A 17,743-nucleotide genomic window follows, 5' to 3' on the forward strand; every position below is an offset into this window, starting at 1 on the left:
TAATGCAATATCATTCATTTTCCATTCAGGGATGAAGTTTAAGTTACAGTCGTTGGGTTTTACGGCTTGATCCGATAAATATCATGTGCAATATGTAACTCCCACCTTGTCTGGGGGCGTGGTGGTTTGCCCCCTCGGGTTATCCACTAATAAATAAGCGGTTGCATGTTGGACGTTGTTGACCTGCAGCCTCCCGGTCCTGACCGTGCAACTTGACCTGCAACCGCGTCACCGCTCCGGCTCAGTAAAGAGGGAGGGTACTCCCACTGCGGGGAGGAGGAGAGAGGTGAGCGGACGCAGTTATGCCAACAAGCCGATTACTGAATGCTACTGAGCTCTCCCCGTCAATTTGCGTCCGTCCTCTCATGGACACATCACATCTGAAGCTGAACTTCTCACTCTTGCGGCAAGGTGACTAGATTTATCTCAGGAAAGTGCTTTTAATGGACGCTGCAACTTTTGATGGATTTACATTGTGAGAACTTCCTTGGAAAAAGCCATTTTTCTAGTGTATATGATTTTGATATTTGTTTGTATTTGTGATACTATGTAGGAGCTACTTAATGGTATTTTTTAACTGCTGTGGTATCACTTAAAGTTTTCACAGTGGTAACTGTGTCTATATGATATGTTGGTTATGTAAATTTCTATAAAGGAACAAGAAGCAGGCTAGAATTTAAATGAAAAATGGCATCTGCAGTAAACTTTATTAGTAAGTGAACGTCACTATTGAGTCTCATCAAGCCAATTCACGAGGCCAGTAGAGCTTTTTGCTTTGCTCAATTTAAAGTGCAAAGTGTAAAATGACCAGTCCATCCAGCAGCACAGACGACCAGAGAGTCAACAGCGAGGGCTCCGCTCAGAAACCAGAGACATCCAGGTACCGCAGCTGGAGCAGCCTGCAGTTCTCAAGATGGAGAAGCGGTTCCCAGAGGACAACCCCACCTGGCACCCCATCCCCAAAGACAGGAAAGAAGGGTGATGTGAACAAGACGCTCTTATCTTTGGTCAAGACTCACAATGACGACTACACTGCAGACCCTGACGGACTGCTGGACACCAGCAGGGGCATTGAAGGGTTCCTCGATGACCCCACTCAGGAACAGTCCACCTACTTCCAGAAGCAGTTTGGCTCCATGCTGCAGCCGGGGGTCAACAAGTTCTCCCTGCGCATGTTTGGCAGTCATAAAGGTGTTGCTGCTGAACAGGAGAGGGTAAAGAGCTTCGGAGTCTGGATCATTCACCCCTACAGTGACTTCAGGTAATGCTGATGTTGGGTTTATCCACAGAATTCACTCTTGTTTCCAGGGTTGTCTGTGTGAAAGGTTTTGGTAACATTATTTGTGCAAAAAATGGGTAAGTATAATTTTCCCAAAACAGGATTCACCAATTTGTCATTCATCCTCCCTGAGCTCCATGAGCCCTTGATATCCTCCAGTTTTCATTCATCCAAACAGCATATGATACAGCGCTCAGATCCAATTTTTCCAAGGACAGACTGCAGTACAGCAGCTGATGTCATGGTTCCTAGCGCATGATAAGGCGATGAAGGGATGTGATTAGTGATACAGTATATAGGACAAGATCATCTGGATTATTGAGACCACTCCATAGTGACTACCTTTGTCCCTATTTATGAACAGGGCGAACAACAGTCATTGATCCAGACAATTTAGGCTATCCAGTTTATTCCATTTCAAAAACATCGAGTAATTTGTTGCTCTAGTTGCGTCTCACATTTGGAGGATTTGTCAGATCACTCAGCTTTTGAGGCTGAGCGACATCTTAGCAGCGATGCCCAAGCAATCTGTCTGTGCCGTCACTAATAATAGCCATCATCAAATTTAAACATTTTTTAAACATCAGGCCTATGCCGGACAGAGAGGATAAACCTGTGTAGAGGGATTATTGCCCATAAGAATCCCTATAATTCCAATCTTGCTCTATTATGCAATAATACACAGACAGCTGAGGGGGGGATTAGTGAAGGCCTGCTATCCTTAAACCTTATGCTCCAACTTCCCCTTTATAATGGATGGGTTGGAACAGCACGTTTTTGGAGCTGAGCGTTCTTGTTTAAGGGTTAAGGTCAGGGAGGTGGTTCCCTTTTGGATTTTGAATCTAATTTGAAGTTAGTAAAATAGGAACCATGTATGAACTATTGAGAGATGAATCGTTGCAGTTGAATAATCATTTATAGTGAAGATCTGTGTACAAAACAATCAAATTAACAACTTACTCAGCTGCTTTGTTTGGGAGCTGTCAGCTATGTCAGACCGCTTCCATCAGTTCTCATGGCTTCACAGATGTTCAAACGTAGCATAAATGCAGACGTCAACATGTAGAGTCGTGATATTCGGCAGCAGGTTTGTTTTTAGCATGCTAACATTTTCTAATTAGCACTAAACACAAAATATAGATTAATGTAAATGTTTATTTTTGTAGGTGTTTGATCAGGTATCTGACAAATTAAAAGTTTGATCTGATGGTTGTGTTAGATGAAAATCTAGGGAGCTTCAATGACAGCCCCTCCAGTTGTTGTAGTAATTACAGCAATTGCCATGTCATGTCTCTTTGTACTCATAGTAATAGTAATAAATAGACTAATTTAACCTTAACTGCTATAATACAGTCCAGAGTCTCTGGTGGAGTTATTAGCAGTCAACAACCAATAATCTGTTGCAACATGGGAGAAGATGATGAGTAGTCATGTAAACCCGCGACACAGACACAGAGGACATGGAAGCAAGAGATTGATAGAGGGATAAACGTGAATGAGAATAGGGAAGTAATCTATCGGTTCCTGTATCTCCCCTATAAATGGCCAAAGAAGTAGGTTGTTTCCTCGCAGGGGTCATGTTCGGATCGCAGATCTGTGGCAGTAATTAAAAATAACCTGGTTCATATTCTGTTACTGTGCCCCTGTAATGAAACAAAGACACAATGAGATTGGCACTTGATGGAAACAATCTGTAAGGAAACCCAAACCATGTACTCATGTTTAACAAGACACTGGAGACCGGGGCTGATGTCTAAAGCATCAAACCACACATCACAATCCAGAGCAGTGGTCATGATTGGTTCCTTTCTTCATCACCTTCGTGACAGTGCGTAATGAGGTGAACTCCACGTCTGATGACAAGGGTTTCCTTGTGGCACTGTTGTGAGATAAAGGGTCACTGCTGATTAGATGACCCTCTAAAAAGCAGAAAATTCTGGTCTCATATATAATTTCCTGCAGTGTAGTCTCATTTGTTTTATTGCATGACTCTTTCTATAACAATTTCGGCATGTCTGAATAACACAAAGTGGTCACTTTAGCAGCTTGATGAATATTCCCTTTGTGAAAAGGGCTGTTGTGATCTTATCTCTAACAGGTGTAAATACAACTAGAGCAGTGTGACTACATCCCTGTCCTGTTAGTTATGAATGTACCTATGTCTGCTTCCTTTGCAAGTCTTCCCTTGCAAAAAATCATACATGGCATCGCTGTCATTGACTGTGCCTCATAACAATGCATGCACATGTTTATCAGCACCAGGTAAACATGTAAAGGCTTGTGGATCAGATGTCATTATCCTGATCGTGTGTCCAGCTACAGTGTGTGTTTGGCGTGTCAAGTAAAAGTAAGCGGCACTTGCAGCAAAACGTGTGTTAATTGGTAGACAACTCAAGACCCTAAAGAATAAGATGAGAATGAGAAGCACTAATCTCAGTAGTTAACTCTCATCTGCGAGCGCTGGAGAGTTCATCTTCGGCCCCTATATTCTGTCTGATGAGATTATAGACACATCTGAATAGTATGTATGAAAATACAATGCTCATACTTGTGCCTTCCGGATTCTGTCCAGGTTTTATTGGGACATTGTGATGCTCCTGTTGATGATGAGTAATCTGGTCATTTTGCCCTGGGGAATCACGTTCTTTGAAGACCAGAACACCACACCGTGGATCACCTTTAACGTCCTGTCTGACACACTCTTCCTCATGGACCTGGTTTTCAACTTCCGTACAGGCATCTTGGGAGAGGACAGCCACATCATCCTGGACCCCAAAGAGATCCGCATGTATTACCTTCGCAGCTGGTTCCTGGTGGACTTTATCTCCTCCATCCCTGTCGACTACATCTTTCTCATTGTTGACCTGGAGTCCCGTCACGAGTCATCTGATGTATACCGCACTGCCCGTGCTCTGCGCATTGTGCGTTTCACTAAGATCCTCAGTCTGCTGCGTCTGCTCCGACTGTCTCGCTTGATCCGCTACATTCATCAGTGGGAAGAGGTAAAGGCAGGGAATGAAAGGAGACCGATAAAACTCATACAGAAAAGTACACATCAGAAAATCTAAAGTTGTTCTCTCTCTCTGTTAGATTTTCCATATGACTTATGACCTGGCCAGTGCTGTGGTGCGCATAGTAAATCTGATCGGCATGATGCTGCTATTGTGTCACTGGGACGGCTGCCTGACCTTCATGGTGCCTATGCTGCAGGACTTTCCTCCAGACTGCTGGGTATCCAAAAATAATATGGTGGTGAGTGTAGTTGCACCACATTACACATTAGTTAAATGTGTCCCAATAGTGAAATCCACCTGCTAGCAAGCTTAACACTAATTTATCAAGTGGTGTATCTTGGTTGTTTGAACCTTAAAAAAACTCATTTTAAAATGGCATTTTATAATTTTAGTGGGGGCTAATGTACCAGGCAGTTTTCTGTGTCTTTTGAACAAACCCAGAGTAACTGTTTTCACTGGTTTCCAGTCTTAATGCAGTATAGTAGTATTAGAGTACATTTTCAATATTTAACTGAAATGAAAATTAGCGACACAGCTACTAAGCTTATTTACCAAGATGTCAAACTATCCATTTAACTGCAAGGGCACAATTTGAACTGTTCCCTGTTCACTGCAATTAATAAAAACACTTTAGCTTCTGAAAGATTCCTATACCTGTAATAAAGTTACTGAACAGCTGATTATGCCAAAGTCATTTTTTTTATTGTCACACAATGACACGTCTGCTGTGTCCTGTCTCATCTCCCCGCACTTTTAATCTTTCCCAGAATGCCACGTGGCACATACAGTACTCATACGCCCTGTTTATGGCCATGAGTCACATGCTGTGTATAGGATACGGTGCCCACCCTCCGGAGGGCATGAGTGATGTTTGGCTCACCATGATCAGTATGGTCGTGGGGGCCACCTGCTACGCCATGTTCCTCGGCCATGCAACTAACCTGGTCCAGTCCTTGGATGCATCTCATCGTCAGTACCAAGAGAAGGTAATCGCCACTGCTTTGACAAACTAAAACATTGTGACCTACAGCTACAGTTGTTCTGTGGACAATATGTCCCGGCAGCCTCACGTGGATGCTAATGTGATTCTGGCTTTGAGGTTTAATATCACAGCAATGTTTTATATCATAGGCTTGCTTACTTGCACGTACTTAACTCATGGAAACTGTGCCAAATGCCTCGAGAATATGTGTATTATCTAATGGATTTTGTGGCCCTACTGTGACCCAGAGGATTTTCACAAGATAAAGCTGAGTGAATGATAGACAAATGGCGGCACCTTTGTTTTGGATCACTGTTTGCTAATGCCCATTACAAATGAGTTTGTAATCCACTTATAAGCCTGAAAAACAAATACAATGGATGCGTAATTATTGAATAATTCATCAAACACATGGTAGACAATGTGACTAAATGTGACATCTGACATCAGATTGTCACCAATTGTGTCCTTATGAAGGTCAAATCGCCATGTGTCTTCTACAAATGTTTTTCAGTATAAGCAAGTGGAGCAGTACATGTCGTTCCATAAACTGCCAGCGGATGTAAGACAGAGGATCCATGATTATTACGAGCAGCGATTCCAAGGCAAGATGTTTGACGAGGACAGCATCCTTGGAGAGCTCAGTGATCCACTCAAGGAGGTTTGTTATTCATTACTAATTTGAGTAGACTTGTTCTATTTTCAGTTTGCAAAAATGCCAGAAACTTATATTAAATATACATCAAATGACCATCAGAAGTAAGCCTTGTATATAGATAAAGTTAATGGTAGATAAACAGAAAATTTATCTACAGCTGCCCTGATTATGGATCAATTATTTTATTCAAAGCAAAAATGATACAAATTCCCTGGAATATGAAGATTTGCTCTTTTAACATGTCATATCTTGTAGCAAAACCTGCTTATGTTTAGGTTTTGTACTGTTGGTCAGACAAAACAAGGAAAACTGGAGAAATAATCAGTTGAATAATAAAAGAAAAAAAAAGTGGAATTTTTTGTCAGTAAACATCATGAATAAATCTCTGATAGTTAAATCATGAACTGATATCTCAGTGTCATTTTGACTATTTCATTTTTTTAATATCTTCTCTTTCTCTCCACCTTGCAGGAGATCGTTAGTTACAACTGCCGTGGGCTAGTGGCCAACATGCCACTGTTCGCCAACACCGACCCTCATTTTGTGACAGTGATCCTCACCAAGCTGCGCTTCGAGGTCTTCCAACCCGGAGACATGATAATAAGAGAAGGAACTCTGGGTCGGAAAATGTACTTCATCCAGCACGGCACGGTCACTGTGATCCCGCGCGGCAGTAAGGAGATTAGGCTCAGTGATGGAGCATATTTTGGAGGTAAATCATTTACCAGGAACTTTCACACAGTTCTCCATCAAATTGACAAAAGGCTCTTTGTTGCTGCTCTTCTGTTAAAACTAAAATAATAAAATAAATAATAAATATTTTTACAGTGTATATGTGAATATCCATCATTCAGTTTGTTTCCTTTGAACAGAGCCAAACTAGTTGTTTGTATATTTCCAGTTTATATAAAGCCAGCCAGCCTTTTATGATTAAACTGACTCTCTCTTTTCTTGGTTCAGAGATCTGTCTGCTAACCCAGGGTCGACGCACAGCCAGCGTGAGGGCTGACACCTACTGTCGTCTTTACTCCCTGAGTGTGGACAGTTTCAACGAAGTCCTCGAGGAGCACCCTCTGATGAGGAGAGCGTTTGAGAGCGTGGCTGTGGACCGACTGGACCGTGTTGCTCGCAGACCCAGTTATCAGCCTCACACCACAGAGTGACATTCTCAGTACCAGAGAGACTCCTGACAGAAATGTGGAGGATATTTGTCACCCCGTGGCTGAACTTGATGGACAACCTGATGAAACCCTTAAATTGATTTATTAACACATTATTGCACTTTGAAAATACCTTCCACTAATATAATTTTGTTACATGAATCTCCGTAAGTTAAATGATCATTGTGTGAGCGGTATTTGTACATTTTCCTGTTGTCCTGTAACACTAGGTTTTTCAAGTGTAAATACTACCTTAGTTTTTATTTTTAGTTGCATGCATGATTTGTGAGGCTGCAGCTCCAATAGCCATCAGGTCAGCCATGGAGGGTAGTGAAGGTACGCACCAGCACCAGCTGGGCGATACATCACACAGCTTTATGTAGCTCAGACTCAGATGATCCCTCAGATCTGTAGGTTGCATCGAGTGAGGGTTAAGCACCAGTGTTCACTGAGGATAAGCTGCTGTGATGTAATAACTCCAACTGTACAGAGCTATACTGTACATCTCTCTTTTAATGAAACACAGTATGTGGTGCTCACATCTGGAGTTGCTTATTTAAAAATACTGTGATGAGAACGTCATCTGAAAAATCTACCTTTGCATCTCTACAGTTTCCAGTATCCAGTGTTGCTAGCTGTTATTTTTAGTTTATCTGTTTCCTTTTAAAAAGCACCTCAATCAGCTTTTCAACATTATTTCTGAAAATGGGCTGTTTACTTTAAAATTGATTTATAATGTAGATTATTTTAATATACATTTATTTGATTATTGCCTATAAATAAATTAAAACAATCCATTAAAGCAAATGTTGACAAGGTTATAAACCTTTTTTTTCTTAGCAGGAGAAGCACAGATACAGCTAAAGGCATTTACAATGATCAGTTCTGTTCAGGTGTTCTGGTGAACCACACAACACCAGGGCCTTGAAACAGAAGGAGCTAAATGGGAATTCACGTTTAATTAATGTTATTATTTACAAATCTGCTCGCCATAAAATAATGTCTAAATATTGGTCATGAAAAATGTTAACAGTGAAGCAATCTTATCAAAATGATTAAGCTAATCATCTGCACAATAATATTCACTGTTTAGGGTAATTTGATCTATTGATCTATTAGACATATTTTTATTATGTATGCTAATATCACTGTTTTTGTTAATACAGTGTATTTTTACAGTCAATTTGATGACGAGAAAAACACCTTTGGTTATGAATTGTAACTGATTGTACATTATTTTAAATATGAATGAAATAATCATACAAATGTGAATGTTTTTTCATTACTCGTGAATGATCATCATGATGTCTCTATTAATATTTCTACTCTTAAATGTAGAAAAGCTTCCTGTACATTTACTTTCAAAGATGCTACTGCTGCTTATGAGCATGGCCACAAACACACACACACACACATATGCAGAAGAAAGAATACTCAGGTTTTTTACAAAAGATAGTAATATAAAATATTAAGCTATATAACTATATAATTATAACAATGTATAACTTACAAAACATAAAACAATACCTATGTAAAATTGTTATGTAAGTACTATAGTAAATTTGGTAACTATAAAAAATGATAGTATCATATCATATATTTTATTGTATCATACAGGACCTATATATTGAAAGTAATATCACAACAGTTATATATGTATAATTAAATTGGATGAGTGTATCAGTTAGTTTAGTTATTTAGTAAAATAACAAACAAAATAACAATCTTTTGATCAAGAATAAGAAATTAAATTTTATTTAAAAATTACAATTAAAATTAGTTAAATTCTGGTCCAATTTTTAAGATCATTACATGTTTTGTTATTTCCTGTATATGAAACGGCGAAGGCCTGGATACTATTAGTAAATGTATAGTAAACTATACAGCTATCAAATTAATGTAATGAAACGTACTCAAGTAAAAAGTGACATTAATCAATTCTCATATTTCCATAATCTAAATAACTCCTAATATTTTAATCTTGTTTTTTTTTGTTTTTGTTTTTTTTTTTTTTGAATGCGATAATACACTTTGTCCTTAAAATCTTAGTTTGTAAAATAAGGAAAAATAAATTGATCTCAATATGAATCAGTAGAAGTAGAATTAGTATGAAATATAGTAAAACAGAAATACCCCTGCCTAGTAAAAGTACTTCTAAACACTCACCCAGGCACAGACTGACCTCTAATACAGACAGATTAATGTTGTTATTGTTATGAAAAGACATTATTTAACGCAGAGGGCGGTTCGTGTTCATGTTGTGCAACTAAAACTTCAATAATCCTCCACAGCGCTGCAGCTGCAGCGGCTTGTTGGTCACTGTATCCGGGCCGTGTGCTCGTCTACTTCCCGTCTGTATATTTCAGAAAGTCGGGACTTAGAAAAGGTAAGGGGAGTCGATTGTTTGCATTGAATCAGTAATAGTTTGGATGCTTTAATGCAGTAGCTGGTGTAGATGATTTAAAGTGTGTTGTTGGTGTGAGATCTGCGTGCTGCGCCGAGAATCCATTGCTTTTATTTTGACATTACAAGGTGAACCGCGAGCTAACTTAGCTAAGCTAGGCTAGGCTACCATTAGCCATAACATGGAGGTCAGTGTGTGTTCTCTCTCTGTACCTTCACATTACAGTGACTGAGCTGATTTATTCACAATCAATCGATTTGTTTGATACTGTGCTGAGCTAAAATGTTAAAACTGGAGTGTTAGGATTGATCTCATAGCTGGCACTCCCCCACTCCTTCGTTAGCTTAGCTAACCCCACTGACATAACAACTTCAACTGAGTTACACAAGACCTTTGTGTAAGACTGATCCAGAAACATTCAGATGTGAGATATAATGTTGTGTTGTCTTTTTGAGTCCTGCTGAAACAGAGCAAGTGTCACTTTTTATTTAGCTCCTCTTGTTTTGATGCTGCTTAATAAGATGAACAAGTTGTTGTTTAACACTTAATGACAAAAGATTGTTACAGCAGAACTTATTTATTATTAATTATGTTATTGTCAAGTAGGAAAATGAATGTAAAAATAAAAAACACTTATTATTTATTGAACTGGTTGTTGGGTGCTTCAGTTTAAAAATAATCTCTAAGGTAAATATTTGGGGGTACGTATTTTCTACTCTATTGGAAATTTTATACTCAACTTTACCAAAATTATACATTATTTGTAAGAATATCAACAATTTTTTTTTACTAAACCTTCTAAGATACTAAACCTATCTATACATATTGACTTAATGCTAGATCATTGGATTGTATCACAATTACTCCCTAACTTAAACTGATGGGCCTACAATTATAAAATTTTCTTAAATCAACGTAACCTAAACTAACTTCCAAACCTCGTGTCCTGTATACATTACAGTCTCTCATCCCTGCAGGAAGGATGCTGTCCCTGTCTCGAGCAGTTGTGAGCGGGGTGGCACGTGCCCCTGCCGCTGTCAGTCAAGGCGGAGTGACCGCTATCACCCGATTCAACAGCACAGCACAGGTGCCTGGGTTATATATTTTTTAAATGCACATAAAACTCTAATTTAAATGGCTGGAATGGGGTTAACTTTCTATGTTTGTTTAAAAATTTCAGGGCCCTCCTAAGAAAACCACATTTGGGCCACTGGCAGACGAGGACAGAATTTTCACAAACCTTTATGGCCGTCATGAGTGGAGGTAACCCACTACAGTATAATATCCCTGTTCAACTGATCGTTCCTGTTCTACAGTACAACATCATTTGTAAAATACAAATTGCAGTTTTATTAGTTTCTAGAAGTGGAACTCAGCCCTGACCTACTAATCTTTGTGCCACAGGCTGAAGGGAGCGATGAAGCGTGGCGACTGGTATAAAACTAAGGAGATCCTTTTGAAGGGAGTTGACTGGATCCTTAATGAGATCAAGATTTCTGGCCTGCGTGGGAGAGGTGGAGCTGGTTTCCCTACTGGTATGAAGTGGAGCTTCATGAACAAGCCCAGTGATGGCAGGTCAGTGAGCAGATCTAATGATGCATATGTTTTTGTTTTTTTAGTATGCCAAAGTTTTGCACTGGTTTCTCAAAAATAATTGTAGTATGAAGTGATTTAACTTGTCCACCACAGGAGCACAAGCTGACAACTGCCTTACACTATTTTACAAAGTTATAATTTCTTTCTTTAGGCCGAAGTACCTTGTGGTGAATGCTGACGAGGGAGAGCCTGGCACCTGTAAGGACAGGGAGATCATGAGGCACGACCCACACAAGCTGGTGGAAGGCTGCCTGGTTGCTGGCAGAGCCATGGGGGCGCGTGCTGCTTATATCTACATCAGAGGAGAGTTTTACAACGAGTCGTCCAACCTGCAGGTGAAAATGGAGTGAAATCTTTAAATTGACTAAAGCCTAATCAGTTGGACTGAGCTGTTAACACGCTGTTTCTTATACAGTAGAAATTTTTCTCCCCTATATTATATGGTAAATGACACATTACCAACAATAACACTACACTGTATTTAACCTGACGAATATGTCATGTATTCTGTACAGTAAATGCATTATGCTAAATAACTAAATCATGACTGCTTAATAACTTGAATAACTAAATAATTAACACACAATCAGAAGTAAGTTTTCTACTTTTACTGTTTTCTTCAGATACTTTAGTCATAGTTACAAATAACATCAACACTTAAATCCACATTTAATCATTTCATTATGTATGATGTGTATGTATGTGTTTCTGTATAGTCTTACTTGGGTTAAACTTGAAATATTGCAGGCCATGTACATCTTTGTTTATATCACAAGATATGGTTGTGCAATAGTTATATATTCAATATCTGTTCCTAGGTGGCTATCAATGAGGCCTATGCTGCTGGGCTGATAGGGAGGAATGCATGTGGCTCCGGTTATGACTTTGATGTGTTTGTGATGCGCGGTGCTGGAGCATATATCTGTGGAGAGGAAACAGCTCTTATTGAATCCCTGGAGGGAAAGCAGGGGAAGCCACGCCTTAAACCCCCATTTCCTGCTGATGTGGGTGAGTACCAGTGCATGGTGAGGCGGTGTTGGAGAAAAGTATTAGTATCCCTTTTTTTGTATCACACAGTGCATTTTCACATTGGAAACGACTTGTTCTTCAGCCTACTAGTAATCATGATGTGACCTACAAATGGAGTACTGCCGGACATGTGCTGGTCTTTCCAAATAAAAACTGTTCTCAAATGATTACATCATTCCTGCTGTTGTCTTAAAGGTGTCTTTGGTTGCCCGACAACTGTTGCTAATGTGGAGACAGTATCCGTGGCGCCCACCATCTGTCGTCGTGGAGGCTCATGGTTTGTGGGCTTTGGAAGAGAGAGAAACTCTGGCACAAAGCTCTTCAACATCTCTGGCCATGTTAACCACCCCTGCACAGTAGAAGAGGAGATGTCCATCCCCCTGAAGGACCTTATTGAGAGGCACGCAGGTAAATATGACACCAACACTGGAATAAGCCTTGTTGGTTCGATTTGGTTTAGACAACAATTTTTTAACTGTATCATTTTGGGTGAAAGACTGAGGTTTTTATAACATGAGTCCAAAAATACTTGTGATTGAAAGTAAAACTGTTGACAAGGGACAACCCACATCCATCATGTGTTTATCTGCATGTGTTCCTGCGCCAAGCGGGTCATGGACTGAAAAGATTAAGATAGCTTAAGCCTAATGGCATGCATGTTTTTTTTCTTCATTTAAACAAACATCTGTCTTGTAGGTGGAGTGCGTGGTGGGTGGGATAACCTTCTGGCTGTAATCCCTGGTGGCTCCTCAACACCATTAATTCCCAAGAAAGTATGTGAAGAGGTGCTGATGGACTTTGACGGCCTCATCCAGGCTCAGACTGGCCTGGGCACAGCTGCTCTTATTGTCATGGACAAATCTGTAAGTTTGTCACCTCCGCGCCATAGATTGTCATGCATAAATAAATCAGCCAACATCTGTTACATTGATAAATGCATTGTTTTGTAGACTGACATTATCAAAGCCATTGCCCGCCTGATTGAGTTCTACAAACATGAGAGCTGCGGCCAGTGCACACCCTGCAGAGAAGGCAAGCACACTACACACACAACTCTGGACACTCTTCTGTTTCTTAAAATACTTAAGGTAGGTTTTAAGAAACCTCAAAATAATTTTTTCCCATTTTGGGTGTTTTCTGTAGGAGTGGATTGGATGAACAAGATGATGTGGCGTTTTGTGAGTGGTAATGCACGACCAGCAGAGATCGACATGATCTGGGAGCTCAGCAAGCAGATTGAGGGGCACACTATCTGTGCCCTGGGTGACGGTGCGGCATGGCCTGTGCAGGTAAATACATGTACTGTCATAATAGCTTTTCAGACTAACAGTCTTATTTAAATAATTTTTGGGAAATTTAGGAAACAACTGTCTGCAATACACCTTGGATCTCATTAAATAGAAGGAAATTTCTGATATATGGTTAACTGTGAACCCAGTTCATCCAGGATTGACATAAAATTTAACAAGAATAATTTCTGACTTAATGTCAACAAAAACTTTATGAATTAAATGTTTTATTACCATGCTATTCTGTTAAATTGCATTACATTCACTTTGCTGTTAAGAACATAATCACAAAAATCACCCAATGTTTAACTTAAAATGGCAATTCCTAAAATACTGCTTATTTTCCTTTTAACTAAACTCCTTCACGCCAGAACAAAAGTAATTAACACATTTATATCTAATGTATTCTTTTAAGATCTCCTCATATCAGATCTCTGTCTGATATAAGACAGTCTTTATATTTAAAATCTTTATCTCTACCAGTTTTCCTACACTAAAAGATTCTGGTAAAAACAAAGCTGTTATTTTTGTGCTTTCATTCAGACATGTGACTCACTTCTCTCTTTTGTGTTCATAGGGATTGATCAGGCACTTCAGGCCTTTAATGGAAAACCGAATTGCTGAATACCAGCAGCAGCAGGCCAGGGCTTAAATGGCTCCGTCAACTCCTTGAATTTCTGCCACACATGCCCTCAACTCTGTGCTTATGTCATTCACAGATTATTTAAATAGATACCGTCTTATCACCTCATCGTCAGTTTTTGTGTCTGCTTTGTCTGACAAAATTACCAATAAAGTTCTATGAACCTTAAATTAACATCTGACTTGAAACTTTTTTGTTTAGACTTTTGTTTTTAATTTTTATTGTACGTGTAGAAAAAAAGAAGCATATCTATCTTTATTCTCATCTTTCAAACGCGTAATTTCATCTTAATTGACTTTTTCAGAACAATTGAAAGTGCTCTAGAGATTAATCCACTGCACGGCTGGGAGGTTAGGATGCCAGTATTACATTACACGCTCTACATATTCATTAGCAGAAGATTCAAAATACTTACAATAACAATTTATGGAGAAAAAATATTCAAGAAATGTATAAAAAAAAACATGCTGTTGCTGCTTAGGTGTCATATCTCAAGCAGCTTTTTTAAAATCGTGTATTGACAATTTGCCTATTTGACATTATTCTGCAAACAATGAGTGGTATTTGCACACATTGGTACGTTCCAGATAAATTTCATAATCTCGCGATAACACGAGGGGTCAGCAAGTTTCCTGTGTCACGTGATGCGGGCAGAATTTTCGTCGCGGCTTCGCCTCAGTTTGACGCTTTAAACGGTAAGAGATGAAACACTGCACTGATGTTTGTTTATAAAAACACCAGTACAAAGTTATCGCAATTATTTCCACATATGCATCTTTAACGTGCAGAAATACATTAACAAAGTAAGCACGAGGCAACACAAATTGAAGAATGATTAGAATATTTGCGCATAAATCGCCTTTCAATTGTATTTGTGCATGCTGACTGAGCAGTGCAGGTTTCATCCACCCTCCTGACAACTACATCAGGCCTAATTTAAGCTGGTAAGTTTTTATGTAATAAATAGCACAGAGAGTCCCCTTAATTTTAGAAATTATAATTTGCCTTAAAAGAGCCCAGTCGCCAATCTTCAATAGCTGAAATATCACAGTGGTTCGTGCACAGGTTAACGTAACGCTGACCTTATATTTGTCATTGCATTCGTCATGAACTGCAGCTTCGCCTGTTTCTGCTACATATCATGTATGATGCATCGTTGCATCAGTGGGTCCACAGCTGCGGTGTGTTTCTTTCCTTGCAGATCCATGTGATGGAGTGATGGACATGCTAAAGATAGAGCAAGTCATTGTTGGGAGTGAGGTGAGGTCCACCTCAGCAGAGATCAAATCTGAGCCCGTGGGTAGCCCTCTGGAGTCCTGTAAGATAATATTTATGTGCATAATTCATACATGATGTGGTGCCAGTGATTTAATTCAAACTGCTATTGCCCGTCATTTTACAACAGTTCCAGTACACAGGCTTTGATGCCCTTTAGATGTGCAATCTGCAGCTACTAATGGTTTAACTAATAATCAGACAACTTATTGTGATACAGATCAGCATGAGAGTCTCCAGTGTTTTCAGTGCTTCATCACATTCTGCAACTCCAAAGCCAAAGAGAGACACATGAGGAAAAGTCATCGGGACCAGTACAAACAGCAGCTGCAGCAGGTAGGGGAAAAACAAGAAAACACAGCTTAATGAATGTGTTCAATTATTGCACAAGCAACAAAATATAATTTTTAGCCATCTGTATATGTAGTTAGAGAAATATGGGAACATGCTCAGTACAATTTTCCTATTTTGTCCATCAGTCTGTTTCAATTTCTATATGTGGGAATGAAAGAAATAAAGTATTTCTTGTGTATTGCTGTTACAACTAAACAAGACTAAAGTATTAGACTCTAGTATGGTTAGAATCAATCTTTCTGGATTAAATGGTGATTTAATATGTTATGAAAATGAATAAAGTAAGATAAACATGTCTTCTCATGTTGCAGGCTAATATAGTCTTCACTTGCTACAAATGTGACAAGTGCTTCTCCTCCTCTGATGAACTCAGCCGGCACCAGGCCACCCACAGCACAGAGGAGAAGTCTTTTCGCTGCTTATACTGTCGGAAAGGCTTCTTCACCTTTACTGAGGTGAGGGTACAGCAGGCTATATGTATGCCTGTTTTTTATGTTGTGTTGTTCTTGGAAAATTATAAAATAATTTATTGTCTTTGATGAGTTTAATGAGGTTAATATCTTGCAGTTAAACAAACACAGACGACATGAGTGCATAGAACGACGGTGTCCCTGCAAGGACTGTGGCGCATTGTTCCCCAGTCCTTCACGACTTCGAAGTCATCGCATCGCAGTGCATCCCCAGAGCCCAGTAGTGGCTGATGACATTAACACTTACCAGTGTTGCAAATGTGGGTGTGGCTTCCAGACAGAGGAAGAGCTCCTGCAACACCAAGAGAGATTTGCCAGTAATAAAAACTGTAACGTTAAGCCACAGGGCAAAAAACGGGGCCGTAAACCCAAGGACACTGCTCAAAGAATGGTTGACAGCAAGAAGATTAAGAAGGAAAAGGAGGCAACAGGCTGCGAAGGGTATAATGACTCTCTAATAGAGGGATGCTCCTCAGATGAGCTGCAGCCGCAGCTCAAGATCCCTTGTCCTGAAGCAGATTGTGACCTCATATTCCCTACTGTTGCAGCCCTGAGGGCACACAAGAAGAACCAACATGGGCCTCCTCCTCACAAGACTCATGCATGCACAAAGTGTAATGAGAGCTACGCTTGGCCTGAGCAGCTCAAAGCACACATTACCAGGGCTCACTGCTCTGCACACACCTGCTCCACCTGTGGAAAGAGCTTTACACGAGAGAGTGCCCTAAAGGCCCATTGGAACACTCACACTGAGAGACAGGAAATAGCAGAAAAAAGATAATGTATGTGGAAAAGACGCCAACTTCATCCTACATTATTCATATGAGTGATTGCATCTGTTACCATATTCTACTTAGTGTAGGAATACTTTTTATGTGAATATCTTAGGGTGAGAGTTTTCGAAGCTACATTATGCAACACATTTTAATTATAAAGATTTAGACATTCTACACTTGTAAATAAAACTGTACATCTGTATATAGTTATGTTTTATGTCCACTTTAAGCTCAATGCCTTTTTTGCTGACCTTGTTAATGCTGTTTGACCTGAAATGTTTTATAATTATTGTAAAATATCTCACTAATGCTGCCTCAAATGTGGGAATGTTTTGTATTTAACTGTACTTTTTTATTTTCAAGAAAAGGTGACAATTACGTGGAAAATTTAAATCCTAAATATAATAAAGTCTCTATAAAAAAACTCTTTGTTGATACAAAAGATTCCTTTTGCTAGATTTATTCGTGATTTTTTATTTATTGAAAATAGTAATTACTACTGATTTCTTTCAGGTGAAAGTAACTAAATGCATTGAAGTACTGTATAAATACAGTATGTTAAACTTTGAGGCAATACTACACTTTATATATTACAACATATTTCATTGCATGAGTGAAATATGGTGTCAGACATATTCATAATGAAAACAATTGTTGGTTGCTATTTTACAGACATTTTATGATGGAAAAAATAAAAGAAAATGAAAGCAATTTGTGACAGGAACATGTGACCTAGAAATGCAGGGGGAAATGGAGAAAATAGGGAAATATTTTCTGTTCTGGTCACCTGGGTAAGTTTACAGTGAGAAATCAA

General features: G+C 39.3%; 3 protein-coding genes across 4 annotated transcripts; all 3 read left to right on the plus strand.

Annotated features, from left to right (window-relative positions):
- The first annotated feature begins 803 nt into the window (after window positions 1-803).
- Window positions 804-8,275, plus strand: hcn3 (hyperpolarization activated cyclic nucleotide-gated potassium channel 3). The gene is made up of 7 exons (XM_026348082.1): window positions 804-1,261; window positions 3,852-4,281; window positions 4,370-4,531; window positions 5,061-5,279; window positions 5,790-5,936; window positions 6,405-6,645; window positions 6,894-8,275. Exons 1-7 carry the CDS (start codon window positions 804-806, stop codon window positions 7,094-7,096), a joined length of 1,860 nt encoding a protein of 619 aa, XP_026203867.1. The 3' UTR covers window positions 7,097-8,275.
- A 1,069-nt stretch (window positions 8,276-9,344) lies between these two features.
- ndufv1 (NADH:ubiquinone oxidoreductase core subunit V1) lies at window positions 9,345-14,228 on the plus strand. 2 transcript variants are annotated; one of them, XM_026350001.1, is made up of 11 exons: window positions 9,345-9,479; window positions 10,459-10,584; window positions 10,678-10,760; window positions 10,902-11,072; window positions 11,245-11,428; window positions 11,912-12,101; window positions 12,318-12,530; window positions 12,819-12,985; window positions 13,073-13,154; window positions 13,266-13,411; window positions 13,989-14,228. In XM_026350001.1, exons 2-11 carry the CDS (start codon window positions 10,480-10,482, stop codon window positions 14,061-14,063), a joined length of 1,416 nt encoding a protein of 471 aa, XP_026205786.1. In that variant the 5' UTR covers window positions 9,345-9,479; window positions 10,459-10,479; the 3' UTR covers window positions 14,064-14,228. The 2 variants fall into 2 exon arrangements, with proteins under 2 accessions (XP_026205786.1, XP_026205787.1); XM_026350002.1 differs by having other exon boundaries at window positions 9,401-9,479; window positions 10,475-10,584.
- A 456-nt stretch (window positions 14,229-14,684) lies between these two features.
- On the plus strand, window positions 14,685-17,002 carry LOC113154927 (zinc finger protein 33B-like). Its single transcript, XM_026349371.1, has 5 exons — window positions 14,685-14,749; window positions 15,256-15,372; window positions 15,550-15,665; window positions 15,995-16,138; window positions 16,251-17,002. Exons 2-5 carry the CDS (start codon window positions 15,273-15,275, stop codon window positions 16,932-16,934), a joined length of 1,044 nt encoding a protein of 347 aa, XP_026205156.1. The 5' UTR covers window positions 14,685-14,749; window positions 15,256-15,272; the 3' UTR covers window positions 16,935-17,002.
- The last annotated feature ends 741 nt before the right edge of the window (window positions 17,003-17,743 follow it).

This window comes from Anabas testudineus, chromosome 11, assembly GCF_900324465.2.
Source record: "Anabas testudineus chromosome 11, fAnaTes1.2, whole genome shotgun sequence".
In the NCBI taxonomy this organism is placed as follows: Eukaryota; Metazoa; Chordata; class Actinopteri; order Anabantiformes; family Anabantidae; genus Anabas; species Anabas testudineus.

Bases quoted from the DNA above. Each gene is read 5' to 3' on its own strand.
- hcn3 (XM_026348082.1), top strand. From the start codon at position 804: ATGACCAGTCCATCCAGCAGCACAGACGACCAGAGAGTCAACAGCGAG. The intron at 1,262-3,851 runs GTAATGCTGATG...GATTCTGTCCAG, and splicing joins CACCCCTACAGTGACTTCAG to GTTTTATTGGGACATTGTGA. The intron at 5,937-6,404 runs GTTTGTTATTCA...TCCACCTTGCAG, and splicing joins TCAGTGATCCACTCAAGGAG to GAGATCGTTAGTTACAACTG.
- ndufv1 (XM_026350001.1), top strand. From the start codon at position 10,480: ATGCTGTCCCTGTCTCGAGCAGTTGTGAGCGGGGTGGCACGTGCCCCT. The intron at 10,761-10,901 runs GTAACCCACTAC...TTTGTGCCACAG, and splicing joins TATGGCCGTCATGAGTGGAG to GCTGAAGGGAGCGATGAAGC. The intron at 11,073-11,244 runs GTCAGTGAGCAG...TTCTTTCTTTAG, and splicing joins AACAAGCCCAGTGATGGCAG to GCCGAAGTACCTTGTGGTGA.
- LOC113154927 (XM_026349371.1), top strand. From the start codon at position 15,273: ATGGACATGCTAAAGATAGAGCAAGTCATTGTTGGGAGTGAGGTGAGG. The intron at 15,666-15,994 runs GTAGGGGAAAAA...CTCATGTTGCAG, and splicing joins ACAAACAGCAGCTGCAGCAG to GCTAATATAGTCTTCACTTG. The intron at 16,139-16,250 runs GTGAGGGTACAG...AATATCTTGCAG, and splicing joins GCTTCTTCACCTTTACTGAG to TTAAACAAACACAGACGACA.